The following is a 23445-nucleotide window of genomic DNA, read 5'->3' as shown; positions in this document are numbered from 1 at the left end:
TCCTACACACTAGGGACAACTTATAATTTTACCAAAGCCAATTAACCTACAAAGCTGTACGTATTTGGAGTGTGGGAGGAAACTGGAGCACCTAGAGAAAACCCATGTGGTCATGGGGAGAACGTACAAACTCTGTACAGACAGCACCTGAATCAAGATCGAATCCTGGTCTCTGGCATTGTAAGGCAGCAACTCTATCTCTGCGCCACTTTGCCGCCCCTATAAAATTCTGCCCTTATGGATTCTGGGCACACGCTTTGCCAAAAAAATCCTGTTAGGTTGTGGATAGTGCCAACTACGACACATACACCTGTTTGCCATTTTAGATCCAACACCTCCAATCTATTCATGTTGGTCGCATCACCCAGAGCAAGGTTAGTCAGGATTAAAGGGGTGAGCTATTTTTGTCCAAGTTGGATTAAGATAGTAGTACGGTTGTTGGGTTAATGAGTCTTGTTGCATTAGCAGAGTCGTGGAGTGGTATAGTATGGAAACAGGCCTTTCAGCTCAATTCGTCCATGCTGACCCAGATGCCCCATCTAATATATATATATTTTTAGAGATATAGCGTGGAAACAGGCCCTTCGGCCCACCGAGTCGCACCGCACAGTGATCCCCGCACATTAACACTATCCTACACACACTAGGAACAATTTTTACATTTACCCAGTCAATTAACCTACATACCTGTACGTCTTTGGAGTGTGGGAGGAAACCGAAGATCTCGGGGAAAACCCACGCAGGTCACGGGGAGAAAGTACAAACTCCGTACAGACGGCGCCCGTCGAACCTGTGTCTCCGGCGCTACATTCGCTGTAAGGCAGCAACTCTACTACTGCGCCACCGTGCCGCCATAGTCCCATTTTCCTGCATTTTGCCCGTATCCTTCCAAAGAGGAGAGGAGATGCAGAGGAGGTTTACCAGAATGCTGCCTGAATTGGAGGGTTTCAGCAACAGGGTGACTGATAGATTTGAATTGTTTTCTCTGAGACGTCGGAGGCGGAGGGGAGACCTCCTGATAGAAGTATATCAAGTTATGAGAGGCACAGTGAACATTCAGAACCTTTTCCCAGGGTAGAGGTGTCCAACACAGGAAGGCATAGCTAACAGGAAAGATGAGGAAAGTTTAGTGGAGATGTGCAGGACAAGTTCTTTACACAGAGGATGGTGGAGGCCTGGAACGCACTGCCAGGGGTTGTGGCGGAAGCAAATAAAATAGTGGTGTTTTAGAGGCTGTTAGATAGGCACGTGAAGTGCAGGAAGTGCAGGGATATGGATCATGTGCAGGCAAATGAGATCAGTTCAGGTAGACATCATGTTCAGCACAAACATTGTGGGCCGGAGGGCCTGTTCCTATGCTGTACTCTTCTATGTTCTACGTTAAATTTTTCCTAATCATGTACCTGTCCAAGTATCTTTTAAATGTTATTATAGTACCTGCCTCAACTCCCTCTTCTGTCAGCTTGTTCCACATACCCACCACCCTCTGAGTGAATAGCCAGCCTCTGAGTGAATGTCTGTAAAACTGCAGCAAGTACGTTTCCCATTGTTTTGTTCCCAATGCATGTGGCAATTAGACTCTCTTGGCCTTGGACATGTCTGGCCACATTGGCTGCATTTCATAGAGTTTACTTAGCTTCTTAATCAGGATCGGTCATGGATATTAGCCAAGTCAATCATAAAATTTGCCATTTTCCTTCTGCAGGAGGCTTACAGTTTGCAGCAACTGATAACCTGACTGTCAATGGATTAATTGATTCATTCACTGGATTAACATCAGGAAGTGGTGACAGCAGCCAGCAGTCCTTTCAGGTTTGATTACCTTCCTAAGTTGTAGGACTAGAAATAGGCCATTCGGCCCATCAAGTCTACTCTGTCATTCAGTCATGGCTGATCTATCTCACCCTCTCAACCCTATTCTCCTGCCTTCTCCTCATAACCCATGACACCCCGTACTAATCGAGAATCGGTCAATCACTGCCTTAAAAATACCCATTGACTTGGCCTGCAACTCAGTCCTGACCTTATGATGTTCATCCACAAAACTTTGCTGGGGACCTACGACATAAGCCCTTGTATTGTCACTAAGTGATTGTATTACAGTAAAATAATGATTTTGTTCCCTTGGTTCCAGCTTGAAAGTTCAGGAACAAGCATTGAGAGCAATAGGTGGTTGAATGGTACAGTTGTTATCGACAAGACTATTGGGAACGATACAATTTTCGTGGCGAACTGGGAGTCAGTGAATCCGACGATGTCTGTACGCGACCCCAATGGAAACATTTATAATAACGTTTACTTTAAGATAGATCAGTCTGCAAAATCAGCTCGTCTTAAGATTAATGGCACTGCACAGGTATGGAACAAACCATTTGCTATCATGTCTGAAATGTTAACTCTGTTCCACTCTTCACAGATGCTGCCTAACTTGTTGAGTTTGTTGAAATTTAGAGTCTTTGCTGAGATCAATTCAGTCAGCATAGATAATAATTAACATTTGGGCAATTGTCTTGAGGAAGCTCCTATATACCTCGTGAATATAACACTGACCACTGACTCTTTGTTTCCCAGAGAGGAACCTGGTTCTACAGCATCCTGAACACTGGAGGCAAGCAGGTTATAACAATCATCGTCACTTCCCGAGCAGCAGACGCACAACTTCCGCCAATCAAGGTTAACGGGTACATCAACAAAAAGGACTCCACTAGCCCAATGATTTCCTATGTGGAAGTTAGTCATGGATTTCTACCAGTCCTGAATGCGATCGTGACAGCTATTATTGAACGTCCCATTGATCCTCCAATTCAACTGAAGCTTTCTGATGATGGTTTAGGTAGGATACATTAAACAATCCATTGGTTTTAGTTTAATTTAGTATAGAGATACAGCATGGAAACAGGCCCTTCAGCCCACCAGGTCGGTACTGACCAATGACCGCCCATACACTAGCCCTATCCTGCACACTAGGGACAATTTACCGTTTAACCAAACCCAATTAATCTACAAACCTGTACGTCTTTGGAATGTGGGAGGAAACCGGAGCACCCGGGGGAAACCTACGCGGTTACAGGGAGTATGTAGAAACCGTACAGACAGCATCCGAGGACAGGATCGAACCCGGGACTCTGGGACTGTAAGGCAGCAGCTCTTCCGCTGCGTCACTGTGCCACCCTTGTTTACTTGTTTAAAAATCCATGATCCATCCAGGTCACTAATGATCAGCAGGAAAGGACATCCTTACTTGGTCTAATCCATCGATGTTGTGTCTCCAAACTGCAAGCCAGATGTTAGCTTTGGCAGTGATGACCACATTCTGAGAAAAAGAATAAATGGAAGATTGCAAGAACTTTGTCAAAGCATTAATATCAAGGCCAATGTATCACAACAATCAAAGAAAGTTTTGAAGCTGTCTTGGTTTGCAAATATTACTTAGTCATTACTGAATATCCATATGGTGAGGTTATTAACCTCCATTATACCATTTAGCATGTAAATGCTAATGCTAGTGCATTACTAATATTCCTTTCATCGTTCATCAACAATCATTTATTGTGCCTTTATTTAGATTTTTAGTTTAGTTTAATTTGTTATTATTGTCACATGCTTTTGATTGTGTGCTATCCTGTCAAAGAAAAGACGACACATGAATATCAATCAAGCCTCTTATTAGAACACACTTCTTTCATTTTCATTTATCTTTCCGTGCCTTCAGGCGCTGATATTGTTAAGAATGACGGGATTTACTCAAAGTATTTCATCGACTTCCGTGGAAAGGGAAATTACGGAGAGGGAAGATACAGCGTTAAAGTGCGTGTGCTGGGAATCAAAGGCACGACAAGTGTAACGGACAGAAGAGGAGGACAGACCCTGTGCCTGCCAGAATACGTGGAGAATGGTAATGAAGATTCAGCAAAATAGAGGTGGAATCGCTAATACAGTCAATGAGCTACACGGCAGAGAAACAGGCACTTAGACAATAGACAATAGACAATAGGTGCAGGAGGAGGCCATTCGGCCCTTCGAGCCAGCACCGCCATTCAATGTGATCATGGCTGATCATTCTCAATCAGTACCCCGTTCCTGCCTTCTCCTCATACCCCCTGACTCCGCTATCTAGCTCTCTCTTGAATGCATTCAGAGAATTGGCCTCCACTGCCTTCTGAGGCAGAGAATTCCACAGATTCACAACTCTCTGACTGAAAAAGTTTTTCCTCATCTCAGTTCTAAATGGCCTACCCCTTATTCTTAAACTGTTGCCCCTTGTTCTGCACTCCCCCAAAATTGGGAACATGTTTCCTGCCTCTAACGTGTCCAACCCCTTAATAATCTTATACGTTTCGATAAGATCTCCTCTCATTCTTCTAAATTCCAGTGTATACAAACCTAGTCGCTCCAGTCTTTCAACATATGACAGTCCCGCCATTCCGAGAATTAACCTAGTAAACCTACGCTGCACGCCCTCAATAGCAAGAATATCCTTCCTCAAATTTGGAGACCAAAACTGCACAGAGTACTCCAGGTGCGGTCTGGTCACCCTGCTACAGGAAGGATGTTATTAAACTGGAAAGCGTGCAGAAATTTTTCAATCTTTTCAATCTTTCCCCCTCATCTTAAAACTATACCTCTATTTTCAGTCTTCCCTCCTCTGGGGGAAAAAACTGTGACTTTTCACCTCATCTATACCTTTCAGGATCTTATTAGCCTCCATAAGTTCACACTTCAGCTGCCAATGCTCCAGGAAAAAAAGACACCGTTTATCAAACATCTCCTTACAACTCAAACCTCCCAGTCCTGATAACATCCTGGTAAATCATTTCTGCACCCTTTCCAGTTTAATAATATCCTTCCTGTAGCAGGGTGACCAGAACTGTCCACAGTCCTCCAAAGATAGACACAAAATGCTGGAGACACAAAATGCTGGAGTAACTCACCGGGTCAGGCAGCATCTCTGGAGAAAAGGAATAGGTGACGTTTCAATAGACAATAGACAATAGACAATAGGTGCAGGAGTAGGCCATTCAGCCCTTCGAGCCAGCACCGCCATTCAATGCGATCATGGCTGATCACTCTCAATCAGTACCCCGTTCCTGCCTTCTCCCCATACCCCCTCACTCCGCTATCCTTAAGAGCTCTATCCAGCTCTCTCTTGAAAGCATCCAACGAACTGGCCTCCACTGCCTTCTGAGGCAGAGAATTCCACACCTTCACCACTCTCTGACTGAAAAAGTTCTTCCTCATCTCCGTTCTAAATGGCCTACCCCTTATTCTTAAACTGTGGCCCCTTGTTCTGGACTCCCCCAACATTGGGAACATGTTTCCTGCCTCTAATGTGTCCAGTCCCCTAATTATCTTATATGTTTCAATAAGATCCCCCCTCATCCTTCTAAATTCCCGTGTATACAAGCCCAATCGCTCCAGCCTTTCAACATACGACAGTCCCGCCAATCCGGGAATTAACCTAGTGAACCTACGCTGCACGCCCTCCATAGCAAGAATATCCTTCCTCAAATTTGGAGACCAAAACTGCACACAGTACTCCGGGTGCTGTCTCGCCAGGGCCCGGTACAACTGTAGAAGGACCTCTTTGCTCCTATACTCAACTCCTCTTGTTATGAAGGCCAACATTCCATTGGCTTTCTTCACTGCCTGCTTTACCTGCATGCTTCCTTTCATTGACTGATGCACTAGGACACCCAGATCTCGTTGAACTCCCCCTCCTCCTAACTTGACACCATTCAGATAATAATCTGCCTTTCTATTCTTACTTCCAAAGTGAATAACCTCACACTTATCTACATTAAACTGCATCTGCCATGTATCCGCCCACTCACACAACCTGTCCAAGTCACCCTGCAGCCTTATTGTATCTTCCTCACAATTCACACTACCCCCCAGCTTAGTATCATCTGCAAATTTGCTAATGGTACTTTTAATCCCTTCGTCTAAGTCATTAATGTATATCGTAAATAGCTGGGGTCCCAGCACAGAACCTTGCGGTACCCCACTGGTCACTGCCTGCCATTCCGAAAGGGACCCATTTATCCCCACTCTTTGCTTTCTGTCTGTCAACCAATTTTCTATCCATGTCAGTACCCTACCCCCAATACCATGTGCCCTAATTTTGCCCACTAATCTCCTATGTGGGACCTTGTCGAAGGCTTTCTGAAAGTCGAGTTACACCACATCCACTGACTCTCCCGTCAATTTTCCTAGTTACATCCTCAAAAAATTCCAGTAGATTTGTCAAGCATGATTTCCCCTTCGTAAATCCATGCTGACTCGGAATGATCCTGTTACTGCTATCCAAATGCTCAGCAATTTCGTCTTTTATAATTGACTCCAGCATCTTCCCCACCACTGATGTCACACTAACTGGTCTATAATTACCCGTTTTCTCTCTCCCTCCTTTCTTAAAAAGTGGGATAACATTTGCTATCCTCCAATCCACAGGAATTTCGGGTTGAGACTCTTCTTCAGACTGAAACCTGACCCAAAACGTCATTATTCCTTTTCTCCAGAGATGCTGCCTGACCTGCTGAGTTACTCCAGCATTTTGTGTTTATCTTCGGTGTAAACTAGTCACAGAAAATGTTAATGGTGGTCACGGGTGGAATGTGTCACAATACACAGTGCATCGCACCCTGCTGCATATGGGGCTGCACACGGAGGACCAACAGCATATTAGGCAGGTGGTCATAATGTGTTGGATCATCAGGTCATAATGTTTTGACTGATAGGTGTATATGGGACAATAAGGTGTCTGATCTGAATGTCAATTAGGAGTGACCTGAACCTCACCTAACCATGTACTCCAGAGATGATGCCTGACCCCGAGGTACTTCAGCACTTTGTGTCCTTCTGTGCATTCACCCTATCCAATCCATGATTTTATACACTTTGATAAGATCACACTCAGCCTCCTGCTATTCAAGGAATAAAGTCCTTGCCCGCTCAACCTCACTGTAATTCAGCCCCTTGAGTCCCGGCAACATCTTTGTAAATGTTCTTTGCACTGGTTAGTGAAGTTAAGCCTATGAAGGCAGGATTTAAGCAATGCATGACTGTCTTTCCTTTTAGGAAATATTGAGGTAAATCCATTTCAATCCAACATTAGTGAGGAAGATCTACACGATGAATTAGGAGAGTTCACCAGGGTTCAAGCAGGAGGGTTGATTTCACTTAAATCGGCGACATGCCCTATTAACTTTCCACCATCTACCATCACAGATCTGCAGGCAACAATAGTTAAAAATAAAATTACGCTAGAATGGACCGCACCGGGAGGAGACTATGACAAAGGATCAGGTAATTCTGACTGTGATTATAAGTTACCTGTAAGGAATTATTTTTTCGATGTGTGAATTGATCTAATGACTGACGAGTTTTTATTACAGCAGGGACATGTGGTAATTGTCCCAGAAACATTAATTTAGTGTTAAGCCATTTCAGTGGATTAAATTAAGTCAAATACAAAGAGCAGCACAATACAGAAATATTTTAAGAAATTTATTACAAGTGTAAAGACAACAGTTATTATTATATAAAACATTACAATTGATATAAAATATTGCACAAAACTAAAGGAGTTTTTGATTAGTCTAGTTTAGTCAACTTGGCTAGTTTAGTTTACTACAGTTTATTATTGTCATGTGTACCGAAGTCCAACGAAAAGCTTTTTTTAATTGCGTGCTATCCAGTCAGCGGCAAGACTATACATGATTACAATCAAGCCATTACAGTGTACAGATACAGGATAACAGGAATAATGTTTAGTGCAAGATAAAGTGCAGCAAAGTCCGATTAAAGATGGTCGAGCATCTAGAAAGAGGTAGATGATAAGTCTGGACCACTCTACAGTTGGTGATAAGATGGTTCAACTACCGGTTATTTGTATAAAATTATATGATCCAAAATGCCATATGCATATTATGGCATTTAAGAGACCTTTTGGTAGGTACATGGATATGCAAGGAATGGAGGGATACGGATTATGTAGAGGCAGATAAGAGTTGGTCTTGGCATCATGACTGAAGAAGGGTTCCTGAAACGATGACTGAAATGTTGCCTATCCATGTCTTACCATGTCCTCCAGAGATGCTACCTGATCTGCTGTGTTACTCCAGCACTGTGTTTATTTTTGTAAACCAACACCTGCAGTTCCCCGTGTCTCTATGTTTATTGAAGGTTCCTCACAACCTGTCTACTTTCTTGACCTCTTTTCATAAAGCCATAGTAACTGTCTGCTTTATCCAATTGTGTATTAAAAAAAATCACATCCAATCTCCTTTATGCCTATTTTTTAGCATCTCGCTACGAAATGAGAATGAGTGACAAACTTCTGCAACTAAGAGATTATTTTGGCAGAGCTCGGTTGATTAATATGAACGCCATATTTCCACAACCCTACGGTTCTAAGGAAACGATGACGATTTACTCCGAGGATCCAAACATGCAAAATGGTGCAGTGATCTACTTTGCTGTGTATGCATACGATGAAAGCAATCTTTCTTCTAAAATGTCAAACATAGCCAGGGCATCTTTCTTTGAGCCTTTGTCGAAGAGCGAATCATGCATTTGTGCAAAGCAGAAGATATGGTTCCCAATATTGATCGCAGTTATTGTGTGTCTTACTGTTGGGATCATTGTTTATATTGTGCGCCGAAAAAATAATAAGTGGGCTCCTGGGAGTGTACAATGTAATAAATGCATAGTTTATAATGAACTACCAGCCATTTAGCTGGCTTTCAATTTTACAGAATAGGTTAGAAAGGGAGCAATAAGGTGAAGATCCGAAGGGAATTTTCCAATTTTTGCTCCATCTTCAACCATTTACTTATCCAAAGATTACCACAACAAGGGAGATTTCCTATCCAATGTTATCCATGACTATTCTTTCATTCTCCTGCGTATAAACTGACTTGAATAACACAAAGTGCTAGAGGAACTCAATGGGTCAGGCGGCATCTCTGTAGGATAGGGATAGGTGACGTTTTGGGTTGGGACCCTTCTTCAGACTAAGTAAGGTCCTGAACCAAATCGTCACCTATCCAATGTTGGCCAGAGATGCTCCCTGACCCACTGAGTTAATCCAGAACTATATTATTTGTAAATCGGGATCTAGTTCCTTGTGTCTCCATAACCTGAAGAGCTGGTTACTCTTCAGGATGCTGAAGTCCAGGCTTGCACCAACACGTCTCACTTATTTGCACATGAACAAAATTATATCTCTTTACGTGTGGAATTTATAAAACGGACTAATTTTGTGGCTATTTCCATTGCTGTACACTGATAAAAATATCCTTGCAATGAAAACATTGTCTCCTTTTTGTGACATAGAGTCATACAGTACGGGAATAGGCCCTTTGGTCCAACTCATCCATATTCACGAAGATGCTCCGTCTAAGCATGTCTCATTTGGCTGAGGGGTGATCTTGCAGAGGTGTATAAAATCATGAGGGGAATAGATAGGGTGAATGCGCAGTCTTTTATCCAGGGTAGGGGAATCAACAATCAGAGGACATAGGTTTAAGGTGAGAGAGTCAAGATTTAATATGAACCTGAGGGGAAATCTTTTGCACAGAGGGCTGTGGGGAGGAACGAGCTGCAGAGGAATTAGATGAGACGGGTACTATAACATTTAAAAGACATTTGGACAAGTACATGGATAGGAACATTTTAGAGGGTATATGGGGCAAATGTGGGCAAATGGGACATGTAGATGGGGCAGCTTGGTTGGCATGGACTAGTTGGGCTGAAGGTCCTGTTTCCATGCTATATGGAGGTATGACCCTATCAGTACATAGTTTGAAACAGCGGAACCTGTGAGAATTCATACTCAATCCACGATTCTCTTCTTGCAGTCAGTTTAATGTACAGGGGCGTCACAGAATTCCAGGAAGATTCCTGTAAGGAGGGGGGTATTTGGCCTGACTCTATGCCAACTCTCTGCAAGAGCAACCCGGCTGGTTACATTCCCCTACCCTCGCCCAAGGGACATGCGATTCTCATTTCACATACTTATCCAGCAATCTTTTGAATGCCAGTGCAATCCACGTCATATATCATTCAGTCGTGAAGCAAATACATCCAAGTTTCGATCACTAATATAAAGAAACGCTGGTCTTAGAGATACCCTGGTAGAAGGATGAGAGGAGATCTTATCGAAACGTATAAGATTATTAAGGGGTTGGACACGTTAGAGGCAGGAAACATGTTCCCAATGTTGGGGGAGTCCAGAACAAGGGGCCACAGTTTAAGAATAAGGGGTAGGCCATTTTGAACTGAGATGAGGAAAAACTTTTTCAGTCAGAGAGTTGTGAATCTGTGGAATTCTCTGCCTCAGAAGGCAGTGGAGGCCAATTCTCTGAATGCATTCAAGAGAGAGCTAGATAGAGCTCTTAAGGATAGCGGAGTCAGGGGGTATGGGGAGAAGGCAGAAACGGGTTACTGATTGAGAATGATCAGCCATGATCACATTGAATGGTGGTGCTGGCTCGAAGGGCCGAATGTCCTCCTCCTGCACCTATTGTCTATTGTCTATTGTCTATAACTAATTATAATTCCCTCCAGCCTGAGATATAATTAGTCTGTTTGCTATAGAAACAAAGAACCGCAGATGTTGGTTTACAAAAACCCCCACAAAATGCTGGAGTAATTCAGCGGGTCAGGCAGCATCCCTGGAGGACAAGGTTAGGTGACGTTTTGGGTGGGAACCCTTCTTCAGAGTTTGTTTCCTGTCACTTGATCAATTTCCTATGCATGCTGAGATATATTCTATGGAGTTCAATCCTGATGACTAGCTTATTAAGAAGCAATCTATCAAAGCCTTTGGAAAAATTCATGCACCAGATCAGCCAGATTTCAAGGTTTCAAGGTCTGTTTATTGTCTCATGTACCAATTAAGGTACAGTGAAACTCGATTACCATACAGCCATACTAAAAAAAGCCACAAGACACACAACTACATAAAAGTTAACATAAACATCCACCACAGCGGATTCCCCATATTCCTCACTGTGATGGAAGGCAATAAAGTCTAATCTTCTACTTCTCTCTTTATTCTCCCGTGGTCGGGGGAGTCGAACCATCCGCAATCAGGGCGAACGAAGCTCCCGCGTCGGGGCGGTCGAAGCTCCCATGTCGGGGCGGTCGAAGCTCCCATGTCGGGGCAATTGAAGCCCCCGTGTCGGGGCGAACGAAGCTCCCGCGTCGGGGCGGTCGAAGCTCCTGCGGCTTGGAGCTCCCGGTCAGTCCCTAACCAGGGACCGCGAGCTCTGCAATGTTAAGTCCGTAGGCTCCCGCTGTTGGAGCTTCCGTGGTTGATCCCTGGCAAAGGCAATGTTAAGTCTGCAGGCTCCCGCGGTTGGAGCTCCCCGAAGTCGGTCCCCAGCAGAGGCCGCCAACTCCACGATGTTAGGCCGCAGAGCGGACGGAGATACGATACGGAAAAAGTTGCATCACCGTCGAGGTAAGAGATTTTTAAAAGTTTCCACAAACCCTCCCCCACCACCCCCAACATAAAGCAATCTAAAGAACATTACAACATACATTTAACACATACTAAAAAACAAAACAAAAAAGGAAAAGGACAAGACAGACTGTTGGCGATGCAGTTATTGCGAGCGCCACCCAGTGAAGTTCCTCACTGTCTCTCTGTTTTACCCCATCATAAAACTCCTTCAGTTTATATAAACTCATTCTGCCTGTTTCAGTTTATATAAACTCAATCGATGCTGTGTCCAAGTCATGAAGTCATAGAGCATGGAAATAGGCCGTTCAGGCCAGCTTGTCCATGCCTACCTACCAAGATGCCCTATCTACACTAGTTCCACCCACCCACGTTTGGCCCATATCCCTCTAAATCTTTCCTATCCATGTACCTGTCCAAATGGTTTTTAAATATTGTTATAGTAATGACAATTATTGTTTCCTGAAATACCGTCACCACTGAGATTAACCTGAATGGTCTGTAGCTGCTGGGTTTATCCATGCAACCTTCTTTGAATTAGAACGTTAAAAAATAGGCTCCTTCAGACTCTAGGCAAGACTACTGTGATACTTTTCTATAACAAAACCCCATTTAAGTAAGTCCAAAAATATGCATCATTTTGGTATCTATTTACAATCCAAATCAAAGTTTACATAACCAATTCATCTTTTGAATATGAGTATCATCTTCAATGTAATGCCGAAAGTGTATTCAAGCTACAATCCTTTCTATTAATGATAACCAATTTTTTGTGGCGTTTACATTGTCCATATAACTGAGTCCGTATAATCAAGTCCGTACAGTCAAGTCCGTTTTCAGAATCCGTAATAATCCGGTCGCTTTCTATTTCTCTTTGGATACTGCTTACGCCCCGAATTGCATTCTTCGTTGCGCTCTGATGTCGCTTCCTCAACGGTGTCATCGTGGTTACTTTCGTTGATGTTTTCCTGTGCAACGCTTCTTTTGGGGACATCTTCATCGCGCACTGTGGGCATACTCCTGTTGAAATCTATCGAATCTCCCGTTTCGTTGGTTGTGGGAGAGTCGATTTCACGTTTCAGAATCTGGTCTGCGTGACGTTTCCAGATTTCTACCCCGTTGACGTGAACCTCGACCTGGTACGAGACAGGACCTAGCTTCTTTGCGATGCGTCCTGGTACCCATTTCTCCCCTCTTGCATAGTTGCGCACTAGCACGCTCTCTCCCACCTCAAATTCTCGAGCTGGGCGCGAATCGTGGTGCAACTTTTGCGAGAATTGTTTGTCACCAATGGTCGCTCTTTCATCTGGCACCGCGATGCTGAAACGCATGCGAATTTTCCTTTTCATCAGCATTTCAGCCGGCGTTTGCGTTGTAGTAGTTTGCGGCGTTGAACGATGCGAGATGAGGAATCAAGCGACACACGGTTGCAGCGGTCCCGACATCTTGCGGAGCGCTGCCTTCACCGTCTGCACGGCGCGCTCTGCGAGACCATTCGTTGCTGGATGGTATGGCGCACTTTTAACATGACGAATGCTATTCGATTTCATGAACTTTGCGAACTTTTCGCTAGTGAAACATGTGCCATTGTCAGAAACCAGTGTATGCGGAAGGCCATGTGTCGCGAACACGAAGCGAAGCTTGTCCATAGTGATGTCACTGGTTGATTCACGTGTGATATGCACTTCAATCCACTTGGAATATGCATCGATGAGAACAAGCAACATCTTTCCCTGTACCGGGCCGGCATAATCGACATGAACACGCGACCACGGTTGACTAGGATGCTCCCATGAATACAATGGTGCTTTGGGCGGATCCCGCTGATGCATTTGGCATTCTGAACACGCTCGGACTTTGTGCTCTAAGTCCTTATCGATTCCAGGCCACCACACACAACCTCTAGCGATCGCTTTCATCTTCACAATACCCGGATGGGCATCATGCACTTCCTCGATCATTTGCGAGCGACATTGGGGTGGTAGTACAACACGACTACCCCAGAGAAGACAACCCTCGTGAATGCTCAGCTCCACTTTGCGATTGAAGTAGGGCTTGAAATCTTCATTTGGTGGTTTGTCTGGCCACCCGCTCATGATGTATTCGCGAACACGAGACAGAATCGGATCCCTCTGAGTCATGGTGCGAACACGCAACGGAGTGATGGGCGATTTCTCGTGGGAGTCGGCTAAGCACGTTTGCGTTGGCTGAGCCCGGTTTGTACGCGATGTCGTACTCGTACGCTGCCAGTGTTAGCGACCAGCGAATCACTCGCGGCGAAGCCATTAGTGGAATGGCCTTGTTGTTACTGAACAACCCAAGAAGCGGCTTGTGGTCGGTGTTGATTACGAATCGTCATTCGTACAAGTACATGTGGAACTTCTTGACGCCGAAGACTATGGCTAGACCCTCCTTATCCAGCAGCGAGTAGTTGCGTTCAGCGTTATTCAGACTGCGTGAAGCATAGCCTATTGGCATTTCCGTGCCCTCTTCCATGACGTGTGACAGCACTGCCCCTACTCCGTAAGGGCTGGCGTCGCAGGAGAGAACAAGCGGCTTGTTGCTGTCGTAGTGCGTCAGAACTTTGGACGATTTCAGGCTTTGTTTAGCTTGTGCGAACGCCTTCCGCTGAACTGGTCCCCAGTGCCATCGAACCGTTTTGCGCAGCAGTTGATGAAGCGGTTCGAGCATGGTTGAAAGATGAGGCAGAAATTTGCCATAATAGTTCAGCATCCCGAGGAACGCCTTCAGTTCTCTGACGTTCTTCGGTGTAGCCAGCTCATCGATGGTTCAGCGCTCACCTTATGGGCCAGGGATTGGACTTCATTGACGAGAAAGGCACATTTTTCTCGTTTCAGTCGTAGGCCTACATCTTGGAGCCTGCGGAGGACTTGTTCGAGGTTGTCGAGGTGTTCTTCCTCGGAACTACCTGTAACGAGCAGATCGTCCAGATACACAGCAACCCCAGAAATCCCCGCAAGAAGATTGTCCATTGTACACTGAAATACAGCCGGTGCTGTTGAAATGCCAAATGGCATTCTGGTGTATTGGAATAACCCGCGATGGGTATTTATCGTCACCAGTTCACGGGATCTGGACAACAAAACCAACTGCTGGTAAGCGTGCGACAGGTCAAGTTTGGTGAACTGCTTCCCATTTACCAGCTTCGTAAACAACTCATCAATCCGAGGTGTCGGATACGTATCAGATGGAGCTGCTGTATTCACCGTTAACCTGTAGTCTCCGCAGATTCTCATGCTACCGTCTGCCTTGTCAATGGAGACAATTGGTGCCGCCCATTTCGAGTGTTGAACGGGTTCTATGATTTTCTCCTCCTGTAGGCGATCTAATTCGCGATCAACACGATCGCGACGGGCCAGCGGCACTGGTCGAGCCTTGATGAATTTCGATTGTACGGCCGGGTCGATGTAGATGTCGACTTCGACGCCTATGAGCGTCCCGAGCTCCGCTTTGAAGAGGTCACTGTATTTGGAGGGGAGGCTCTGCAGGCGGTCATTCACATTGACCTGGTTCACCTCCTGCCAGTTGAGTCGCAGAACTTTCAACCACTCACGGCCAAGTAGGCTTGGTCCCGCCCCCTTCGCTACCAGCAGCTTGAGCGTCGCTGTTTGCTGGTTGTGAGAGACGGGCACCGAACATTCTCCCAACAATGCCACTTTCTCTCCAGTGTAAGTACGGAGAACCACGGTGCTATCATGTAGGCGTAACCTTTCACCTTTTCGCCACTGGTCCTTCCACGTCTCTTCATTGATAGGCGTAACTCCAGGTCCGGTGTCGATTTGCATGGGGATTGTCTTTCCCCCCACACACATGTCCACAGTGAAAGGAGTAACTTTCTTCTTCTCATTGTTAGTATGATAAAGACCATACACATCACCTTCCTCGGTCAGTTGGTGGCTTTTATCCGTTTTTCCAGCTGACTGCTTTTTCTGCAGTTTTTCCCTTCCGCGCTGAGCATTTTTCCCACTCGACTTGCACACCCGTGAGAAATGCCCTTTTTTACCGCAGTTGAAACACTCCACCTGTTTTGCTGGACAGTCGTTCAGGTCAGTGTGGGGAGAGCCACCACAGCGATAACACAAAGATCCTCTTATGGTTCCCCGCTTGGGCTGACCACTGTGAGGCCCCCTTGATTTCGCAATTATATTTATCGCTTCGCTGGGCTTTTGTTTCCCGTCACGGAGAACAGCCATGTTGCGGTCTACCGTCTCCATAGTGGTGGCGATACCGAGTGCCTTGTCGAAATCCAGCGTGGCTTCCGCCAATAATCGACGCTGAATGCGGTCATCCTCAATCCCACACACCAAACGATCACGTAACATTTCATTGAGATTTGAACCATAAGCACAATGTTCAGTGAGGTGACGTAACTCGGCCACATAATCAGCAACTGACTCACCCGGTTGACGATGACGCGAGTTGAATTTGTAACGCTGGACGATGACGGATGGTTTCGGGACCTTGTGATTCGTGACTGTTGACACAATCTCAGAATATTCAACTTGCCCAGGTTTCTGTGGAGCAAGTAAACTCGAGATGAGTCTGTACGTTGGTCTTCCACACACGGAAAGCAAGATAGCCCTCTTCTTTCCTGCATCTGTAATGTCGTTGGCTAGGAAGTAATGCTCAATGCGCTCGGTGTACTGCACCCAGTCGCCCTGCGCAACATCAAATTCCCCTATTGAGCCAAAAATAGCCATTGGTAGCCACAACAACAAGTCACCAAGCGAAACTTCAAAACAAGTTTATCCTCGTCGCCAATTAATGATACGTTTTACTCAGTATCATTCTCTAAAGCACGCATTGAGTGGGAGACCAAAACATCACAGGTCTGGACACAAGATCGCCATTTTAACTCTCTGTGTATTTTAGCAGCTGCGCAGGCACAGCTTTACCATATTGTTGCATGTATACATCGCATAGCAGCTTTACCATAATGTTGCATGTATACATCACAACTACCAATACCACAATCTTCCACCCACCACCTACAGATTTTGCAAAGCTACAGGCAACACTTCTGCAATCACTATTATTTCTCTCAGCAATCTTGGCTGGAGATGTGGCTCAGTTGCTAAATATCAGTTTTGGTTTAGGCTAACCAAGGTATGGTGAAAAGCGCTTGTTGCATACTAACCAGTCAGCGGAATGACAATACATGATTACAATCGAGCCATTCATAACGTATGGATACATGACAAAAGGGAATAACGTTTAGTGCAAGATAAAGCCACTAAAGTCGAAACAAAGTGAGGCCCGCCTGAAATTGGAGGAGCAACACCTCATATTTTGCCTGGGCAGTTTGCAGCCCGGTGGTATGAACGTCGACTTCTCCAACTTCAGATAGCTCCTCTGTCCCTCCCTTCCCCTCCTCCTTCCCAGATCTCCCACTATCTTCCTGTCTCCACCTATATCCTTCCTTTGTCCCGCCCTCCTGACATCAGTCTGAAGAAGGGTCTCGACCCGAAACGTCACCCATTCCTTCTCTCCCGAGATGCTGCCTGACCTGCTGAGTTACTCCAGCATTTTGTGAATAAAGTCGAAACAAAGATTGTCCTCGGGTAGATAGTAGTTCAACACTGCTCTCTGGTTGTGGTGGGATGGTTCAGTTGCCTGACACCAGCTGGGAAGAAACTGTCCCTGAATCTGGAGATTCATTTTCACACTTCTATACCTTTTGCCCGATGGAAGATGCCAGGGTCCGATTCATCCGTGATGATGCTACTGGCCTTGCCGAGGTAGTGTGTTATATGTGCACTGTTTTGTGCTCAGATCCCAATGTTCCATCCTATTGATTTCATTGTGTGCAGAAAGTGATTGTAACCGATGGCCGATATGCCCGGAAACGTTTACTGCCTGGAGGCAGAAGCAGCCATTCCCGCCTTAATTAAAGCGACGAGGCTCTGAAATCAGGCTTTCCTCAATTTGCAAAAAGGCACTCCTTACAGCTGATGCAAGTTGACTACACGTTGGTTTGGAGGCAACAGCCACAGCAGATGCTAACAGTTCACATAATGCCCCTTTCACTCTCACTTCCGAATTAGAAAAGAAAATGGTTTCATTGAACCAAGCTGCTGGTTGAAAACAATCCAAGAGAAGTGGAAACAGCACCCAGCAAATGCACGTGTGGTGGGCCGCAGCTCTAAGAGTACCACTGAAACCTGAAAATGTCTGCTGACACAGCAAAAATAGATTGTGTGATTCCTCTTGTGAACTTCCAGGGAAGACCGTGCCGATTAAATCAGTTGCTCAAAGTCAAGTCAGGAAGAGGGTTCCCTATGCTAATGGAATAGACAGGCACCAGTTCATCTCCATTAACAACTGTAAATCCCCCACCGCTCCCCTCCCCCCCCCCCCCCCCCCCAAGGTGTCCCCCAAGGCTCAGCCCTTGGCCCCCTCCTCTTCATCCTCTACCTGTTCCCCCTTGGTCAATTAATCCGCCGTCATGGTCTCAACTTCCACTGCTTCGCCGCTGATATCCAGCTCCTCATCTCCACCAAGTCAATCTCCACCACCACACACTCTACACTGACAAACTGCATCACTGAAATAAAATCTTGGCTTCAATCAAATTTCCTCAAACTCAACTGCAACAAATCTGAAATCATCATCATTGGTCCAAAACGCTCACCAAATCCACCCAAAACTTCATCCTCAATATTGATGGTCTCCCAGTATCCACCTCCCCTCACATCCGGAATCTTGGAATCATCTTTGATCAAACCCTCTCCTTCGACAAACACATCAAACACATCACAAAGACAGCCTTCTTCCACCTCAAAAACATTGCCCGTCTCCGTCCATGCCTCTCCTCCACAGCTGCAGAAACCCTCATCCACGCCTTCATCACCTCCCGTCTGGACTACTGCAACAGCCTCCTCTATGGCGCACCCTCAAAAATCATCAGTAAACTTCAATACATTCAAAACTCCGCTGCCCGTCTACTCACCCACACCCCGATCCGTGACCATATCACCCCCGTCCTTTACAAACTCCACTGGCTCCCCATCCCCCAGAGAATCCAGTACAAAATCCTCCTCATGACCTACAAAGCCCTCCATAACCTGGCCCCATCCTACCTGACCGACCTCCTCCACAGGCACACTCCCACCTGCACCCTCCGCTCTGCTGCTGCCAATCTCCTATCCCCCCACATCCGGACCAAACTCAGATCCTGGGGGGACAGGGCTTTCTCCATCGCTGCTCCCACCCTATGGAACTCACTACCTCAAACCGTCAGAGACTCCTCCACACTCACCACATTCAAAACATCACTGAAGTCTCACCTGTTCAGTACTGCCTTCAACCACTGAAGGTCACCCCACCTTCTGTCTCCTTTCTCTGTTCGTTTACTTATTTATCTATTTATTCACTTCCCTATGTTCTCTAAATCCCTGTAAAGCGTCTTTGAGTATATGAAAAGCGCTATATAAATGTAATGTATTATTATTATTATTATTAATGAAGTCTTTACACATGGTGGAGGGAATCAAGAACCAGAGGGCATAGGTTTAAGGCAAGATTTAATGTTAGGGTCTCAACCCGAAACGTCAGTCTGAAAAAGGGTCTCGACCCGAAACATCACCCATTCCTTCTCTCCAGAGATGAGCTGCCTGTCCCACTGAGTTACTCCAGCTTTTTGTGTCTATCTTCAAGATTTAATATTAGGTTTATTGATGTCATGTTTACCGAGGTACAGTGAAAAGCTTTACTTTGCATGCTATCAAAACAGATCAGATATACAATATATAAATACAACAGGAACCTGAGGGACAACCTTTTTACTCAGAGTGTGGTGGGGGTATATGCAACGAGCTGTCGGAGGATGTGGAGGATGTAGTTAAGGCTGTTACTTCAACAGCATTTAAAAGACACTTGGTCGGCATGGATAAATTAGGCCAAAGGGCTGTTTGCACGCCGTATTATTTTATGAAAATAGGTCAAAATGTTAAGCTATAATTAAGAGGGGTAAATCAATTTGGAAAGAGCTTGCAAGAGAACAAAATAGTGAGGGATGGCTTTAGTGAAGATGGAATTGTGAAGAATGGTGATACATATATGGGGAAGCAATGTGGAGACATTAGTGGCCGCCGCTATATTGTTCACCATTTTAGGGAGGCACAGTGGCACAGCTGGTAGAGCCACTACTTATCATCATATCATATATATACAGCCGGAAACAGGCCTTTTCGGCCCGCCAAGTCCGTGCCGCCCAGCGATCCCCGTACATTAACACTATCCTACACCCACTAGGGACAATTTTTACATTTACCCAGCCAATTAACCTACATACCTGTACGTCTTTGGAGTGTGGGAGGAAACGCAGATCTCGGAGAAAACCCACGCAGGTCACGGGGAGAACATACAAACTCCTTACAGTGCAGCACCCGTAGTCAGGATCGAACCTGAGTCTCCGGCGCTGCATTCGCTGTAAAGCAGCAACTCTACCGCTGCGCTACCGTACTTCACAGCGCCAGAGACTCCTATTTCCTCCCACGTCCCAATGACATGTGGGTTTACCTATAGGTTAATTGGATGCTGTAAATTTCCCGCTGGTGTATATGTAGAAGATATGAAAGTGTGGGATCAGGCTCTTTGGCAGGGGCTTGGTGGGCCGAAAGGCCTGTTTCCGCGCTGTATCTTTCAATCAAAACCAATGGTGCTGAAGTGGAGATGATCACAAGGTTCATGCCTAGGTGTAAATATCACCAATCATTTGTTGTAGCCCAAACATGTTAATGTTCGGCTAATAATGCACATCAACACCTCTACTTCCACAGAAGTCTGAGGAAATCATATCATATCATATCATATCATATATCTACAGCCGGAAACAGGCCTTTTCGGCCCTCCAAGTCCGTGCCGCCCAGTGATCCCCGTACATTAACACTATCCTACACCCACTAGGGACAATTTTTACATTTACCCAGCCAATTAACCTACATACCTGTACGTCTTTGGAGTGTGGGAGGAAACCGAAGATCTCGGAGAAAACCCACGCAGGTCACGGGGAGAACGTACAAACTCCTTACAGTGCAGCACCCGTAGTCAGGATCGAACCTGTGTCTCCGGCGCTGCATTCGCTGTAAAGCAGCAACTCTACCGCTGCGCTACCGTGTCTCCAATGGCCCTTACCAAGTTCTACACATGCACTGTGGAAAGAATCCTATCAAGAAGGGTCTCGACCTGAAACGTCACCCATTCCTTCTCACCAGAGATGCTGCCTATCACGCTGAGTTACTCCAGCTTTTTGTGTCTATCTTGGGATTCATCACAACTTGATTTGGCATATTACTCTGCCCAAGACCACATGAAACTGCAGAGAGTTTTGGCTGCACCATGGTCCATCACATAAAACTGCCCCCCCCCCCCCCCATCCCCTCCAGTAATTTCATCTACACCTCACGCTGCCTCAGGAAAACAGCCAGTATTATTAAGGATCATTCACTCCCCAGTTATTCCCTCCTCTCCCTTCTCCTTTTAGGTAGAAGATACAAAAGCATGTAGGCATGTACAACCAGTACCAAAAATAATTTTCTCCTGCTGTTATCATACCGGTGAATGGACCTCTCACAAACTAACAATATAGTCCTGATCTCCAATTAAACAGTCCATGAATGAAGATGTTATATGTCAATTAACCTACAAACCTGCACGTCTTTGGGATGTGGGAGGAAACTGGAGCACCTAGAGGAAACCCATGCGGTCACGGGGAGAACGTGCAAACTCCACACTGACAGCACCCGAGGTCAGGATCGAACCAGGGTCTCTGGTGCAGCGAGGCAGCATCTCTACCAGCTGTGCCACTGTGCTGCCTCACAGATAACTTCCAGATTACTTTAATGAACTGAATTTACTTTTTACAAATTGTTAAAGTGGACTTTGAACTCACAACTCTGGATTTTATACCCTCGATTACGAGTCCACCAACCTATCACAATGCCGCCCTGAAAATAATCTCCAAGGAGAATGATTACTGCATAAATTGACTTGCTTGGTGCTCGAGAGATCATTTTAAGAGTGAAATTGATAAAGGGGAATGTAATTCTACTCCATCACCAAAGATGGCGTAGAAGACGCTCAGTTGGTTTTGTTTGCATTACTTGCTTCATTAAAGGTGATGTGTACCTCTTGGAACACAAAACTCAGGAGTCATTATATTTTAAACAGTGGACTCTGGTAAGGCAATTTTTCTGATAGTCCCACACAAAGTTTATAATAACTGTGTTTTTTTAACACTTTCTAATGAGGTGCACAGGCCAGACTACCCACCATTGACTCGATATACACTTCAAGTTGCCTCAAAAAACCAGCCAACATAATCAAAGACTTGTCCCACCCCAGTCATTCCTTCTTCTTCCTGCTCCCATTGGGCATATATTCTGCCATCTGTATCGTCTCCTTTGCGCCTCTTATTGTACTTGAGTTTGACTTGATTGTATTTATGTATACTATTATATAATCTGATCAGAAAGCATGCAAAACCTTCGTTTTCACTGTACCTCGGTACATGTGACAAAAAGTAAACCAAAACCTAAATCCCTCGTTAGACATAAAGTGCTGGAGTAACTTAGTGGATCAGGCAGCATCTCGCTCCAGAGATACTAAGTTACTCTGGCACTTTGTGTCTATCTTCGGTATAAACCAGCTTCTGCAGTTGCTTTCTGCACCCTAAATCCTTGGCACCCAATGTCTCTGTAATGAAGACCCACTCCAAGAAATAAGCAAGTTCCAAGCACCCCCGTTATGAATCCTGAAAGGTGAAATCTGAAAATGAATAAAACAATGAGACCATACTAGAAGGTTTTGTTTATTTGTACAGAGCTGCATCAAAATGATTCAATTGCACAGATTCCAGCCTGGTAGAAAACGCAAAGTCACCCAAAAACATTGGATATAGAGTTAGATTGGTGGGAGCTCATGTTTGAGCCTCGGGATTGGTCACTGTGGTTTCCCACCAGGATTTCGCCAGTCAAAACTACACAAACTTCCTACTCATCCCGAGGATGGGCAACTAATTGGGGCAGAATTTCCAAGGGATTTCTCCTAGTTGTTGGGAAAGGACCATAGAACCCCTCGAAAAAATGTTGGAGAATCCCAATGATCTTTGCCGCCAACATCCATAATTAAATCAGATTAAAGTAAATGCTCGGATTAATAACCTAAATAACTGCATTCCGTTTTGTATACTCCTGCTGCTTCTACAAATTTCCTTTCTTTGTACATCCGCACAACATGATCAGTAATCCTAACAATCAAACGTATAATAATTGCGACTGGTACTGCACTCCAAATGCTCTTTGATACGCAGTTACAGGTTGGTTCCTCAGGCAAAAGGCACAAAGACAGAAATCACAGCTATTTTGGACACCTCGGCAGGCAGATGTTTATCATCATAAGCACAGACCGCAAAGTAGTGCTTCTTACTGTTCAGTTCTGTATATTCAGCGACAATTGTAAATGTTTCCTTGGAGCCAAATGGCTGTGGTTTCAAATTTGTCAAATTAACTAGTTTAGCTCCGGAAAAACTGTCCTGTAGCAACATCAATTTGTCACTCATTCGTATCTCATAGAAAATATGACAAATATGCAGATGCCTTAATTTATAAAACAGGAGCCTGGAGTACAGAATAAAAGCCGTGGTTTTAAAATTATGGTCAACTGCTAGTTGAGACACCATCTTCAGTACTGTGCCCGTGTATGGGATATCAACCTTTAGAAATGGAAATGGATTAAGTGTTGATTGAATAGAAAGATAACATTACATCATTCATTTATCTGCTCTTGTGAAACCTCTGCGTCTCCCCGTTACCCTCTGCTATTTAGAGCTTGCTGTTTTGGCCAAGAATCACAGAACTTCATTTTAAACACACAGTGCTGTCTTGATTTTGGGTTTGTTCTTTTTCGGGAAGAATCCCACTTAACCTTTGTGCTTTAATTCCACTGCAAAAAAGTTG

The 23445-nt window shown here is 45.0% G+C and overlaps 1 protein-coding gene across 1 annotated transcript in view; it reads left to right on the top strand.

Annotated features, from left to right (window-relative positions):
- Positions 1–9283, top strand: part of LOC144598203 (calcium-activated chloride channel regulator 1-like) — a 34373-nt gene extending 25090 nt beyond the window's left edge. Inside the window, exons 10-15 of the mRNA XM_078408091.1 lie at positions 1706–1812; positions 2135–2356; positions 2572–2833; positions 3713–3895; positions 7078–7305; positions 8304–9283. Of these exons, the coding sequence (XP_078264217.1) occupies positions 1706–1812; positions 2135–2356; positions 2572–2833; positions 3713–3895; positions 7078–7305; positions 8304–8737 (1436 nt within the window). The 3' untranslated portion in view covers positions 8738–9283. The remainder of the gene's footprint in view (positions 1–1705; positions 1813–2134; positions 2357–2571; positions 2834–3712; positions 3896–7077; positions 7306–8303) is intronic.
- The last annotated feature ends 14162 nt before the right edge of the window (positions 9284–23445 follow it).

The sequence above is a fragment of the Rhinoraja longicauda genome, chromosome 11 (assembly GCF_053455715.1).
Source record: "Rhinoraja longicauda isolate Sanriku21f chromosome 11, sRhiLon1.1, whole genome shotgun sequence".
In the NCBI taxonomy this organism is placed as follows: Eukaryota; Metazoa; Chordata; class Chondrichthyes; order Rajiformes; family Arhynchobatidae; genus Rhinoraja; species Rhinoraja longicauda.
The sequence above is the reverse complement of the archived record's forward strand: the minus strand, read 5'-3'. Positions and strand labels throughout refer to the sequence as shown.